Here is a 12,326-nt window from a genome sequence, read left to right as displayed (position 1 = left end):
AAAGCTATTTACTAAATATGGAATCCAAGCAAAGGGAAATAATTAGATGAGTTAGAAGTGTCTGTCACATAGTAAGGACTCAGTAAATCTTGGTTGTGAATGTTATTGTTAATAGCCAACCACACTGGGGCAGGGGGCGGGGTGGACCATGAATCTCCTAAATTTATGAAAATTTTTGTATGTGTACATATGTGCATTTTTCTGGGGGAGAGTCTATATCTTTTATTAAATTATCAAAGTGTTAGTGACCTACAGGAAAGTCAAGAGCCATAAATTCTACATGAAATTCTACACAGAATCCTGAACATTTTGATGGAGCAAGTAAAATTTGAATTGGCTTGATATTCTCCCAGAGCTAAGGCTGTTATGCTATGTTGCAATTTATTTTAATTAAGTATAACCTCTTACATTATGAGTCACTTTTTAGGACTTTTTTCTCCCCGTATTATCTTTCCTATATGATTTCTTAGCACTTTTGCCGATCTTATCATTTATTTCTCATTGAGTTCATTCAAAATCATCTCCCTTTGGAAACGACATTCTTTTTTTTTTTAATTTATTTTATTTATTTTTATTTTTGGCTGTGTTGGGTCTTCGTTGCTGCGTGAGGGCTTTCTCTAGTTGCGGCGAGCGGGGGCTACTCATTGTTGTGGTGCGTGGGCTTCTCATTGCAGTGGCTTCTCTTGTTGCAGAGCATGGGCTCTAGGTGCACGGGCTTCAGTAGCTGTGGCACGTGGGCTCAGTAGTTGTGGCTCGTGGGTTCTAGAGTGCTGGCTCAGTAGCTGTGGCACACGGTCTTAGTTGCTCCGCGGCATGTGGGATCTTCCCGGACCAGGGCTCAAACCTGTGTCCCCTGCATTGGCAGGCGGATTCTTAACCACTGCCCCACCAGGGAAGTCCGGAAACGACATTCTTAACACTCAGGCTCTTCACCTGGAGTAATCAATGACAGGCAGTAGTACCTATTCTCTTTTGTGCATAGGGTACCACATTGGTAATAACAAACAATACTTTGTTAAGAAAAAAACATAGCCATACAGCTAAAACCTAGATTCCTGCCCTTCCTTAGATTATCTGTAAGGGGGTGGAGGTGGGGAGGATTACTTCAATTAGGGGGAAATCCTGTCTCCTTTTACATTTCCCTTTCTGTCAGAACACGCTTTAAAAGTTCCTTGAATTACAGCTTCTTTGAAGATATATCACAAATCTGTGTCTAAAAGGATCTAATTTGGAGGAAACCCAAATTTTCTTCTCTTCCCGTATCCATTCAACAAGAGTTATTGAGTGTCTTTTATATTATAGGTACTTTTCTAGGCACTGGAGTTACTAAAATGAATAAGGATTTAGAGTATAGTTAGGGAATGAGACCCATGAATTAAAAATTATAATGTAGTGTGCTTTAATAGAGTTATATAATAGTGATATGAGAGGACAGGGGAGGTAGGCTCTACTCTGTTTCAGGGTATCAGGCATGGTTTTCAAGAAGGGATTACACTTGATGGGTGAGTAGGAGCTAAATGAGCAAACACAATAGGAAAGGGACTTTTGCTTCAGAGATAACTGAGTTTATAAAGGCATTGAGGTATAAGAGGACTTGCTGAAATAAGAAAAAATAAAAGTTTGAGGAGGAAGAATGAGTACAGCTGTAGATAAGTACAGTGAGCCCTTCGTATCCATAGGTTCCACATCCATGAATTCAACCAACCTAGGCTCAAAAATAATCAGAATAAAAAAATCCAGAAAGTTCTAAAAAGCAAAATTTGAATTTGCTGTGCTCTAGCAGCTATTTACATAGAACTTAAATTGTATTTACAACTATTTGTGTAGCATTTACATTGTATTAGGTATTATAAGTAATCTAGAGATGATTTAAATTATATGGGAGGACACAATATTGTAAATCAACTATACTCCAATAAAAATTTTTTTTTTTTTTCGGTACGCGGGCCCCTTACTGCCGTGGCCTCTCCCGCTGCGGAGCACAGGCTCCGGACGCGCAGGCCCAGCCGCTCCGCGGCACGCGGGACCCTCCCGGACCGGGGCACGAACCCGCGCCCCCTGCATCGGCAGGCGGACCCCCAACCACTGCGCCACCAGGGAAGCCCTAAAAAATTTTTTTTAATTAAAAAAATAAAGTATATGGGAGGATGTGTGTAGGTTACATGCAAATACCTCACCATTTTATATAAGGGACTTGAGCATTCGTGAATTTTGGTATCCATGGTTGGGAGGTGGGTTTTGGAACGGATCCCCCTGTGGATACCGAGGGAGGACTATATGTAGGTAGCAGACAAAAAGAAGCAGAAGTTGAGGGACTGTCTTCCTGAGAGCCCTCCTTTTCTTTGTGAAGAAGCAGGCAATGTCATCCAAAGTTAGGGAAAAGAACAGAAAAGAGCGCTTAAGGAGACTACTGAAAGTTTGGTAAAGGGGAGGTGAGGTTAACCATGCTCATATAGAAGAATTACTAGGCAGTATGGAGAGACCATCTGTGAGAAGCATTAACATAGCTGTTAAAACTTCTCTCTGACCATTTAGTGAACCCCGACTCTCCTTTCTTGTCTCCTCTTCATAGCAGTTTCTAACTGGTCTACCTGCTGTAGGGGCACCTATCTTTCTATTGCCCAATATTCTCCTTGGTATTTTTGTAATTTCTATGTCTTAAGTACAAAAAATATTTTTGAGCACCCACTGTGTGGCTGGTTGCTACAGAGCTGAATACAATGTCATCTGCCCTTAAGGAGCTTAGTGATAAGTAATAGGCGAGGAATTGAGGGGGAATAAATATGTAAATAATAATAGCACTAAAGGCAGGACATGAAAAATGCACTAAAGAAGCATAAATACAGTGTTTGCAAGTTCAGAGTTCACAGCCCAGCTGAGAATATCATCAGACCCTCAAGCAGCCCATCTATGTAGAACATAGGATTCTTTTAAGACCTTGAAGAACCACCTGTAATGGAGGGTAACCTGGAAGGTTTAGAGTTATTCCATTAAAAAGAGTGGCATTGATCTGTAAGCGTTATAGAGACAATTCATCTCTAGCTATTCCATCCAACTGAAAGGGCTTCATTGCTTTACTACCCTTTCAGCTGTCCGAGTAAAGCAACCTATCTTCTGACTTCTTAACTCCCGTCAGTCTCACCTGCCTGGATGCTACTCTCTTGATAGTGGTTCACTCCAGAACTGACTCTGTTCTTGTTCTCACGTTGGACCTGCTGAATCAATCAATCCTATCCAACCCCAGCCAGCTGGTCCTAACCTGTGAGCCATTTAATCAAGCAGCAGTTTATTTTTTATTTTTTTCAATTGTTTGACTCCGCAAAACTCAGAAGGCACTAACGGACAGCCAACAAACCCATCCCCGTGGTGCCCTGAGTGAAGACAAGTCAGCTTAGATATATGATGGACTAAAATCCCACCACCTAAGACTCTAAGCAGTGAAATGAACAGCCATCAAAAGGCAGCAGTTTGGGACTTCCCTGGAGGTCCAGTGGTTAAGACTCTGCACTTCCACACAGGAGGTGAGGTTTCGATCCCCAGTCAGGGAACTAAGATCCCATGTGCTGTGAGGAGTTGCCCAAATAAATAAAAAATAAAATAAAATAAAAGCAGCAGTTTATGTTAGCAGACTCCTTTCCCAGAGAGCTTCATATCCCCATTAACCTACAATCTTTTTAGCCTCGTGTCAATCAGCCACATCGTCACTACACCAAGCCTCATGCTTACAGTAAACAGAATCCTGAACTTCATGGAGCAAGCAGAATTTGAATTGACTTGCAACTGAATTCTCCCAAAGCTGAAGCTATTATGCTATACCAAAATTTATTTTGATCAAGTGTAACCTGCTAGTTTAAGTTCAGTTCCATTTGTTGATGATTTTGAAGCCTAGATTTTCTTCTTCATCAAAGGAGATGATCTTGTGGTTTTCTCCTTCATTCTATTGATATGGTATATCACAATGATGATTTTCCTATGTTGAACCACTCTTGCATTCCTAGAATAAATACTACTTGGTCATGGTGTATAATCCTTTTGATATGTTGCTGGATTCGGTTTGCTAGTATTTTGCGGAGGCTTTTTGCACCTAGGCTTTTTTGAAGGGCGGGCTTACTATATTAGGTTTATTAAGAACCTTTCACTTCTTGCCAAGTGAGTGTTAGTCCCCTAGTGAGTATATCTCTCAAGAGTGTCAATATTTGTAACTACCTTGCAATCATAATATATTTTTGAATTGATAAAATCATAGTAAGAGCTTATCTTTTTTGTATCCTATTTTAGAAGAACAAACTTTAGACATCAGCGATAAAGATATTTCTGAGATTCTTCTCACCTTAAATTCATAACCAGTACAACACTGAAGGTTTCCAATGTACAGTTAATGAATAAGAAGGAGGTTCTCAATCTGCTGTCATTTATGTCATAGCATCATGAGGGAGGGTTGGATATTACTTATTCATTAGACTAGAATAGTGGTTGGCACACAGTAAGCCATTAATAAATACTTCTGATACATGAACGAATGAATAAATTCAATCTTTGTATTTTGTAAAGAAAAATTGCTTAACCCCAAGATTTATCCTAAAACAGTGAGTAGTGTTTTATTTGTTTTTTTATTTTTAAAAAATCAAACAAAACATGAACCATTTATCATAGGAATCTCAGAAGCCTGAACTGGATGGCAATGGGGTACATAGCAGCTCCAAACTCTAGCCCATTCCCTGGTTTATGAACAAGCCTCTGCTTGTTTAGAACGCAAACCTACTCTGTCCCCTGCCATACTCCACAGAAAAGTTGCCTTGTAATTGCAGGTAGTACTGTATATAGTCCATATGATGAAACCTGAAAAGGTGTTTTATTAATTCAGTTTTCAGGCAGACCCCAAAAAACCCATCGGGGGACACATTCTGGCTCATGCTTCAACAACAAGAATAAGCTTGCGAAAGGGAAGAGGAGAGCTGAGAATTGCCAAGATTTATGACAGGTAAATATTTCTTATCTTAATCAGATTCTTGCGCATATGGTATTATATAGAATTGCCTCTCCTGAGAGGCTATAATTATTCCACTGGCAGACACTACATGTTTGAATTTCCTTCTCAAAAAGTATTCAATTCATTGAGAAGTCCCTACTACGTACTGGGTTCTAGGGATTTGGAGATCTTGTTGACAAATTGACTTGGTCTCTGACCTTCCCAATCTTACAGTGAAGCTAGAAAATGAAATGATTCCAATTGAAGTGAGGTAAATACAGGAAAAGTACAGCATGTGATAGGGATGTTCTTCTTTCTTTCTGCCAGTTTTTTTTTCAGGTTTCAGTTTAAACACTGCTTCCTCAAGGAACCTTTCCCTGACCCTTACATTCTAAGCTAATACTCTATATTACACCTTTTATTCTTTCACAGTACTTTACTTATTTAATTAACAGTTATAAGCTTAGATTTTACCAGCAACAAACCTAAAGCGATTTGAATTGGGGAGGCATTACCCACCCCTTCCTGAGTGTTGCTGCTGACCCTTCTCTGTGGACCTCCCCCATTTTTGCCCATCTGAGGGGTTGGTAGGGGAGGGTACCCCCACCTTCCCTGCAGCTGTTCCTCAGGAGTCATGACTTTGACTGGGTCTAGAAAGGTTGAGCTGGAAGGGGTGGCCCCTGGTCACTTTCTGAGCACATGTCTCAGAGACCTGGGGCTGGTGGGAGTGCTGCTGGAGCTGGATTTCAACACATAGGGTGCTGCTGGGCCAGCTGGTAGGGTTGCTGGGCTCCAGGCCTCTAGCCAGCTCTTGCAGACCTAGGCCCCTCTCTGACCCGAGAAAGCTCCTCGGGCCCTTGAAGCTGATAAACCAAGAGAGTAAGGAAACATTCTTTAGAGTGAGAAAGCTAATGTTTCAGCCACTTAGAGATAAACTGCAAAACTAGAGCCTGGCATGGGGCTAGGCTAAAGATTTTTCTCGAACTTTTCAAGATTTGCAAGTATGCAGCTTGGAAGGAGGCTGGTGGTTTTACTGTTAAAAAAGCAATAACGTGGCTTTTCCTGTAAGGCTTGCATAGTACTTCTTACCCCTCTCCTGTCTCCCCTTGCAAAGATGGTGCTGGAATGTTCTGGAAGGTCATGTCAACTTCAGCTTTCCTGTGGAAACTGAAGCCATTGGGGTTTTCTGTCCAAATTCAAAAGGAGTCATACGTGTGTGTGTGTGTATGCATATATGTAGATGTACATATATACACATACACTCATTTTATATACATGTATGTACATGCAAGTATTATAATATACATATATATACATGTGCAAATATATGAATAAACTTTGACAACATAATTGATGCACATGGTAAAAAATAAATAAAATCAAACAGTACAAAAAAAAGAGTTATAAGCTTAATAAGTTTTTACAGAGAAACCTATTACATATCAGCTGTTCTAGATTCTGGGGATAGAGCAGTGAACAAAACAAAAAGACAAGACCCTGCCCTCATGGAGCTTACATTCCATTAGTAATGATTTATGTAACATATGTCATCCCCACTAGACAGTAAATACGCTGAGGACAGAAATACTATTCTCTTGCTTACCACTGTATTCTTAGTTCCTCGGACATAATAGATGTATTTGTGACTGACTGATTAGCCAATCCTGGCAACAAGGTAAAGATTTGTAATAACTCTTTACCCTGGGGAAGGAAAAATCAGCCAAAAAGGAATCAGATGAGCTCTGTATCTGGTTTTGACTATGAATCACAGTACTTACTATGTATTGTCATTGAAAAATATTAAATAATCAGTTCCCGCCTCTATCTGGTTTTTATTCAGACCATTTTGCTTTTCATCATCAGTCCCTGTAGAAGACTGTGATACACATATGCAAGTGCTATGCTTTGTAGAGCTTCAGCAATCTCTAGAAATTTGTTACAAATGTTCTTTGTTGAATTAAGTAGATAGTAGGATTGTTCCGTAATTTTACTAAAATTTCTTGGTCTATATCTTGGACAGATTGCTGTGCTTAGAACTTTCTGAAACATTTTTCACTCTGAATTGTAATCATCTGATTACATGTACATCTCCCTCACTACAGGGACTGAGTCTGGTTCACTAATGTCCCCAGCACCTAGCATGGTCCTTGGCACATAGTAAGAGCTCAATAACTATTTGTTGAATTAATAAATTAATGAATTCCATCTACATGTTCAATCATTTGTATATTTAATCAAGTCCTCCAAACTTTTAGGAACAAATAACCTCTGCAGTTTTTACAGTCCTAAGAGAACACTAGGGTTCTGCAGTCTCAACAAAGGATAATTAAAATTATCGTAGAAGTTAGTCATGTCAACTTTTCATAAATCTGAATAAAAATAGCAAAACTAGATCAGAACTTAAAATGTGAAAACTTAATTTGCTGTGCATCTTGTACTGCCTTCTTTCTGGTCTCTAAAGATTTCTCACAAAGAATTCTCCTTGACTTTAGAAAAAATTTTTGGTAGAGAAGATCATGATGCTAAAAATGATAGCTAACACTTACTGAGTGGCTACTATGTGCTAGGCCTGTGCCAAGTGCTTTATTTATTTACTTTTTCATTGTTTTTAAGGACAACCTTAAGAGATAGAGATTATTATCCCCATTTACACATGAGGAAACCAAGGCCCCAAGTAGTTAGGTAACCACTGCCCCTCTACAGTCTATTTTAAACACAGAAGCCAGAATGATCCTTTGTAACACCAAGTCAGAGCATATCTATCCTCTCTTTAAAACACTCCTATGGGGCTTCCCTGGTGGCGCAGTGGTTGAGAGTCTGCGTGCAGATGCAGGGCACATGGGTTCATGCCCCGGTCCGGGAAGATCCCACATGCCGCAGAGCGGCTAGGCCCGTAAGCCATGGCCGCTGAGCCTGCGTGTCCGGAGCCTGTGCTCCGCAACGAGAGAAGCCATAACAGTGAGAGGCCCGTGTACCGCAAAACAAAACAAAACAAAACACTCCTATGACTCCCCATCTTAACTCAGAATAAAAGCCCATGTCTCTACACTGGTTTACAGAGCACTACATGAATGGCCCTATTCTTATTCCTCCTGTTTTCCCCCTTGCTCACCATGCTTCAACTTCAGTGGGCACCTTGATATTCCAGAAACATGCCAGTCACACTCCTCCCTTAGGGCCTCGCCTCTGTGATTATTGCTCTCCCTGCCTGGAATAAGCTTCCCCCACATAGCCCTCTCTCTGGCTCTCTCCCTCAGCTCCTTCAAGTCTTTGATCAAATGTTACCTTCTCAACAAAATGCCTATCTTGATCTCCCTATTTAAAATTGCAGCTAGCCTTGTCCCAGTTTCCATACTTCCAATCTCCCTTATCCAGCTCTATTTTTTTCTTTCCCTATAACACTTATTTTCTAACATATCACATATTTATTTATTTATTATGTCCATTATTTATTGTCTGTCTGTCCTTCCCCCAAATATAAGTTCCACAAGGCCAGAGATCTTTGTCTATTTTTTTCACATACGGATCTCAAGTGCCTACAACAGGGATATAGGAAGTGCTCAGTAAATTTTTTTTCTTTTTTCTTTTTTTTCAATTTTTGGCTGCATTGGGTCTTCGTTGCTGCACGCGGGCTTTCTCTAGTTGCAGCAAGCAGGGGCTACTCTTCGTCGCGATGTGCATTGCAACGGCTTCATTGCGGTGGCTTCTCTTGTTGCAGAGCATGGGTTCTAGGCACATGAGCTTCAGTAGTTGCAGCACGTGGGCTCAGTATTTGTGGCACGCAGGTCCTAGAGTGCACGGGCTTCAGTAGTTGTGGCGTGCGGGCTCTAGAGCACAGGCTCAGTAGTTGGGGCGCACAGGCTTAGTTGCTCCTTGGCATGTGGGATCTTCCTGGACCAGGGTTCAAACACTCCCCTGCATTGGCAGGCAGAGTCTTAACCACTGCGCCACCAGGGAAGCCCCAGTAAATATTTTCTTAATGAGTAGGTGAATGGACTTGCCCCACATCACAAAACCAATAAGTAATGGAACCAGGATTAGAATCTATGCTGTCTGAATCTAGGGTCTACACTTTTAACCACTACACTATTTCTTAGTTTATTAAGGATTATCTATTCAGGGTAGTAATAGCTAGTCTGCTATAGCTACTCCCATGGCTTCAACTACTACCTTATACAGATGTAAGAGAAAGACATTTCTTGTTAAAACAGAATTCCCCAAGAATTGAGCAGAAAAGGGTTCTCATAATTCCCAGGAATACAGGAGTGACTACAAAAGGGAACCTAGCCTTTTTCCTTGAATAGCCTATAGTTACTGCTTCTGTAAGTAACTATAACTGGCCCTCAAGTGTATATTTTCTCTCTTTAAAAGTTTGAGTGAATAAAAACCCCATTTATTTTATTCTACTTAGCATATCTGAGATCAGTGAACATTAAAACTCTACTGAATTCAAAGGAAAATCAAATTTTAAACAATTACAAAAAATGAAAAGGCATACAAATGGTCAAGTTTCTAAAGTCATTGTTTTTTATTCTGTTTCAAAACCAAAACAAACAAACAAGCAAAAATCCCTGGTTCAACTTAGCAGATACTTTGCTTGGCTTCCCTCTTTCTCAACTCCTTGTCTTCCTGCCATTTTTAAGTGACTGACTATTTTCCATCAAAGTCAAAAAGTTATTTTCTAATTCCACTCACGCCTTCTTATTCTTCAACTCCAACTTCAGTCTAGCAAGACCTACTTTATCTATAGCTCATGTTCTATCCTCCAGGGAGATTCCTCTGCTCTTTCTTAAGGGAAATAACGTTACCCATGGTGTGCTCAAAGTATACTAGCTAATCTGCACCCTCGAAACAAAACAAAACAACCAAACAAACAAAATGAAAAAACAAAAACCAACTTTGCTTGACAATATAGCCTACTGATTAAGATCATGAGCTTTGGAATCAAATACCTTAGTCTCTAATCCTGGCATCTTCAATTCCCAGCACTGTGACCTTGATCAAATAACTTCTCTGAACCTCAGTCTTCTCATCTATAAAATGTGGATAATAATACATACCCAACAGAGTAATCGTAAAGTTTAAATGAAATAATAAAAGGGAGACTGACACATAATAGTAAATACTTAATAAATGGAAGCTATTAATATTACCGTACAGTCACCATAACCTGAATATAATAACAGCACAAAGTAGCAGTAGGCTCTTTCTCTCATGGTCAGTAATTTTCAAATTCCTATTTTTAGTCTAACATTTTATTCAAGTGTTAGATATTCATTTCCAACTACTTGCAGACCTCCTCTACATCAATGCCCCACAGGTATCTCAAGCTCAACATATCTAAACCTAACTTCTTATTCTTCCTTTCTTTCTTATACACAAAACAAGCTTCTCTATTCCTACCCTTTTGTTCGTGCTAGAAATGCAATACCCCCATTTCTGTCTCAAAGGCTTCTGTGAAGTCCTCTATTATCTATGAAATCTTTCCTGATCAACCTAGCCTGCATAACTTCTTTCCTTAGAGTTCTATAACATATACTGACTTTATGGAACTTAGCTTACTTTGCATATTTGCTATGTCATAGCTCACCTTTTAGGCTTCTTGAGAGTAAAGACTCTGTCTCATTTTTGTAAATTCTGTGGGGTCTAGTACATGCTAAAGTATGATTTTCAAAGAGTTAAAAACATCACTTTCTGCAAATAAGCATAAAATGGACGTGTCAAAGATTTTATTCAACTCCTTAATTAATGAGGAAACCACTGATTCAAAGGATAATTTGAGGAACAGAGGTTTATGTAGTTGGTCAAAGCAATGCTGAAATAAATTTGCTAATAGATACAAAACTGGTTAATATCCTACCAGGCAATAAATTGTAACATTTGAAGCTGTCTTTTCTACTGGAGAGAAATCAATTGTTTCTCTACACAATGAAATTCATTTCCATTGCTGTAGACTGGCATCATAAGAATAATCTGCATTGTTATCAGTTTTCTACAAATTAATCTCTACTCCTATAGAGCTGTAGAATAAATTAAAAGGTAAAATTTAAAAGAGCATGAAATCATGACTCGTACAAGTATAAAATGTCAAAGATTTTATTGAACTCATTACCTCATGCAGGAACCAATAAGATTTTATAACCAGATCAAAGGAAAAATCAAATTACCACACATATGTAGTCAAACAAGTAATGCTGAAATGAATTACAAATTGATAAAAAATGGGTCAGTATCCATAAGACAATAATCAACTGCATTCCTCCTCACACAATTTACATTTCTATGAACCAGGATAATTTATATGACTCATAGTTTTCTACAGCTCATGGAGTTGTAAAACAGCTCAAAGACAATGAAAGCCATGGAGTCCTCATAGATTTGGATAACCTCGAAGGATGTGTTAGGCAACCTATTTTTTCGCTGAAGGTACTCAGTTATCTTTTAGTTCATTTCAAAGTCTTTCATGGTTTTTGCCTACATTAGTCTAGTCAATGGAAATGTGCACACCCATTTAAAAATTTTTATTGAGGTATTTGATTTACAATACCTGTGTCCCTTGCATTGGCAGGCAGATTCTTAACCACTGCGCCACTAGGGAAGTCCTATTTGTAGACTTTTTAATGATGGCCATTCTGACCAGTGTGAGTTAATACCTCATTGTAGTTTTGATTTGCATTTCTCTAATAATTAGCAATGATGAGCATCTTTTCATGTGCCTATTGGCCATCTGTATGTCTTCTTTGAAGAAATGTCTATTTAGGTCTTCTGCCCATTTTTCGATTGGGTTGTTTTTTTGTTATTGAGTTGTATGAGGTACATACCCATTTAGAATCAGATAAGCCTCCAAGGGTCTGCTACATAATACCTGACAGTGCACTGGAAGAACACACAGTTATCCCTTTTTGCCTATTTCCAAGTGTGGGGTAGTTTTTCTTGATGTTTAGAACCTTACATATAGAAGTTGTTCAATAAATGTTTGTGATGGTTGATAATACTTGTAGGAAAATTCTGTAGTCCACATTTAGCTGTACCAACTCACATGTCTCTGGAGACTCAGACTAATAGGAATGTGATGCTGTGACATGAATATAGTATTTATAGAAATAGAGCTTTTTATAAACTTCTGTTCCTTTGTATTCTGTTAGCCCTGAGATGCCTGAAAATGAAGCCACCTTCGCAATAACTGCTGGAGGAATTGGGGATGCCAAGGAGTAGGTGGCGAATTGATGCAAATTGCTTCTTAGTGCTTATTAGGAGCTGAAGAAATGGAAAAGCAGTCTCAAATTTCAGATCTTGAAGAGTCTGTTTTTTTTCATGTGTTATTAAAGGAAAGTCAGCAAAAGAGAATTAAATCATA

At 39.1% G+C, this 12,326-nt stretch overlaps 1 protein-coding gene and 1 non-coding gene across 2 annotated transcripts in view; one reads left to right on the top strand and one right to left on the bottom strand.

Moving 5' to 3' along the window:
- DMC1 (DNA meiotic recombinase 1) overlaps window positions 1-12,326 on the top strand; it is a 39,785-nt gene extending 27,459 nt beyond the window's left edge. The window contains exons 13-14 of the mRNA XM_033405068.1: window positions 4,865-4,981; window positions 12,115-12,326. Coding sequence (XP_033260959.1) covers window positions 4,865-4,981; window positions 12,115-12,184 — 187 coding nt within the window. The 3' untranslated portion in view covers window positions 12,185-12,326. The remainder of the gene's footprint in view (window positions 1-4,864; window positions 4,982-12,114) is intronic.
- On the bottom strand, window positions 3,305-3,456 carry LOC117196508 (small nucleolar RNA SNORA79). Its single transcript, XR_004476740.1, has one exon. It is a non-coding gene; the product is annotated as a small nucleolar RNA SNORA79 (small nucleolar RNA).

This window comes from Orcinus orca, chromosome 11 (assembly GCF_937001465.1).
Source record: "Orcinus orca chromosome 11, mOrcOrc1.1, whole genome shotgun sequence".
Taxonomy (NCBI): domain Eukaryota; kingdom Metazoa; phylum Chordata; class Mammalia; order Artiodactyla; family Delphinidae; genus Orcinus; species Orcinus orca.
This window is presented reverse-complemented; position numbering and strand designations above follow the sequence as displayed.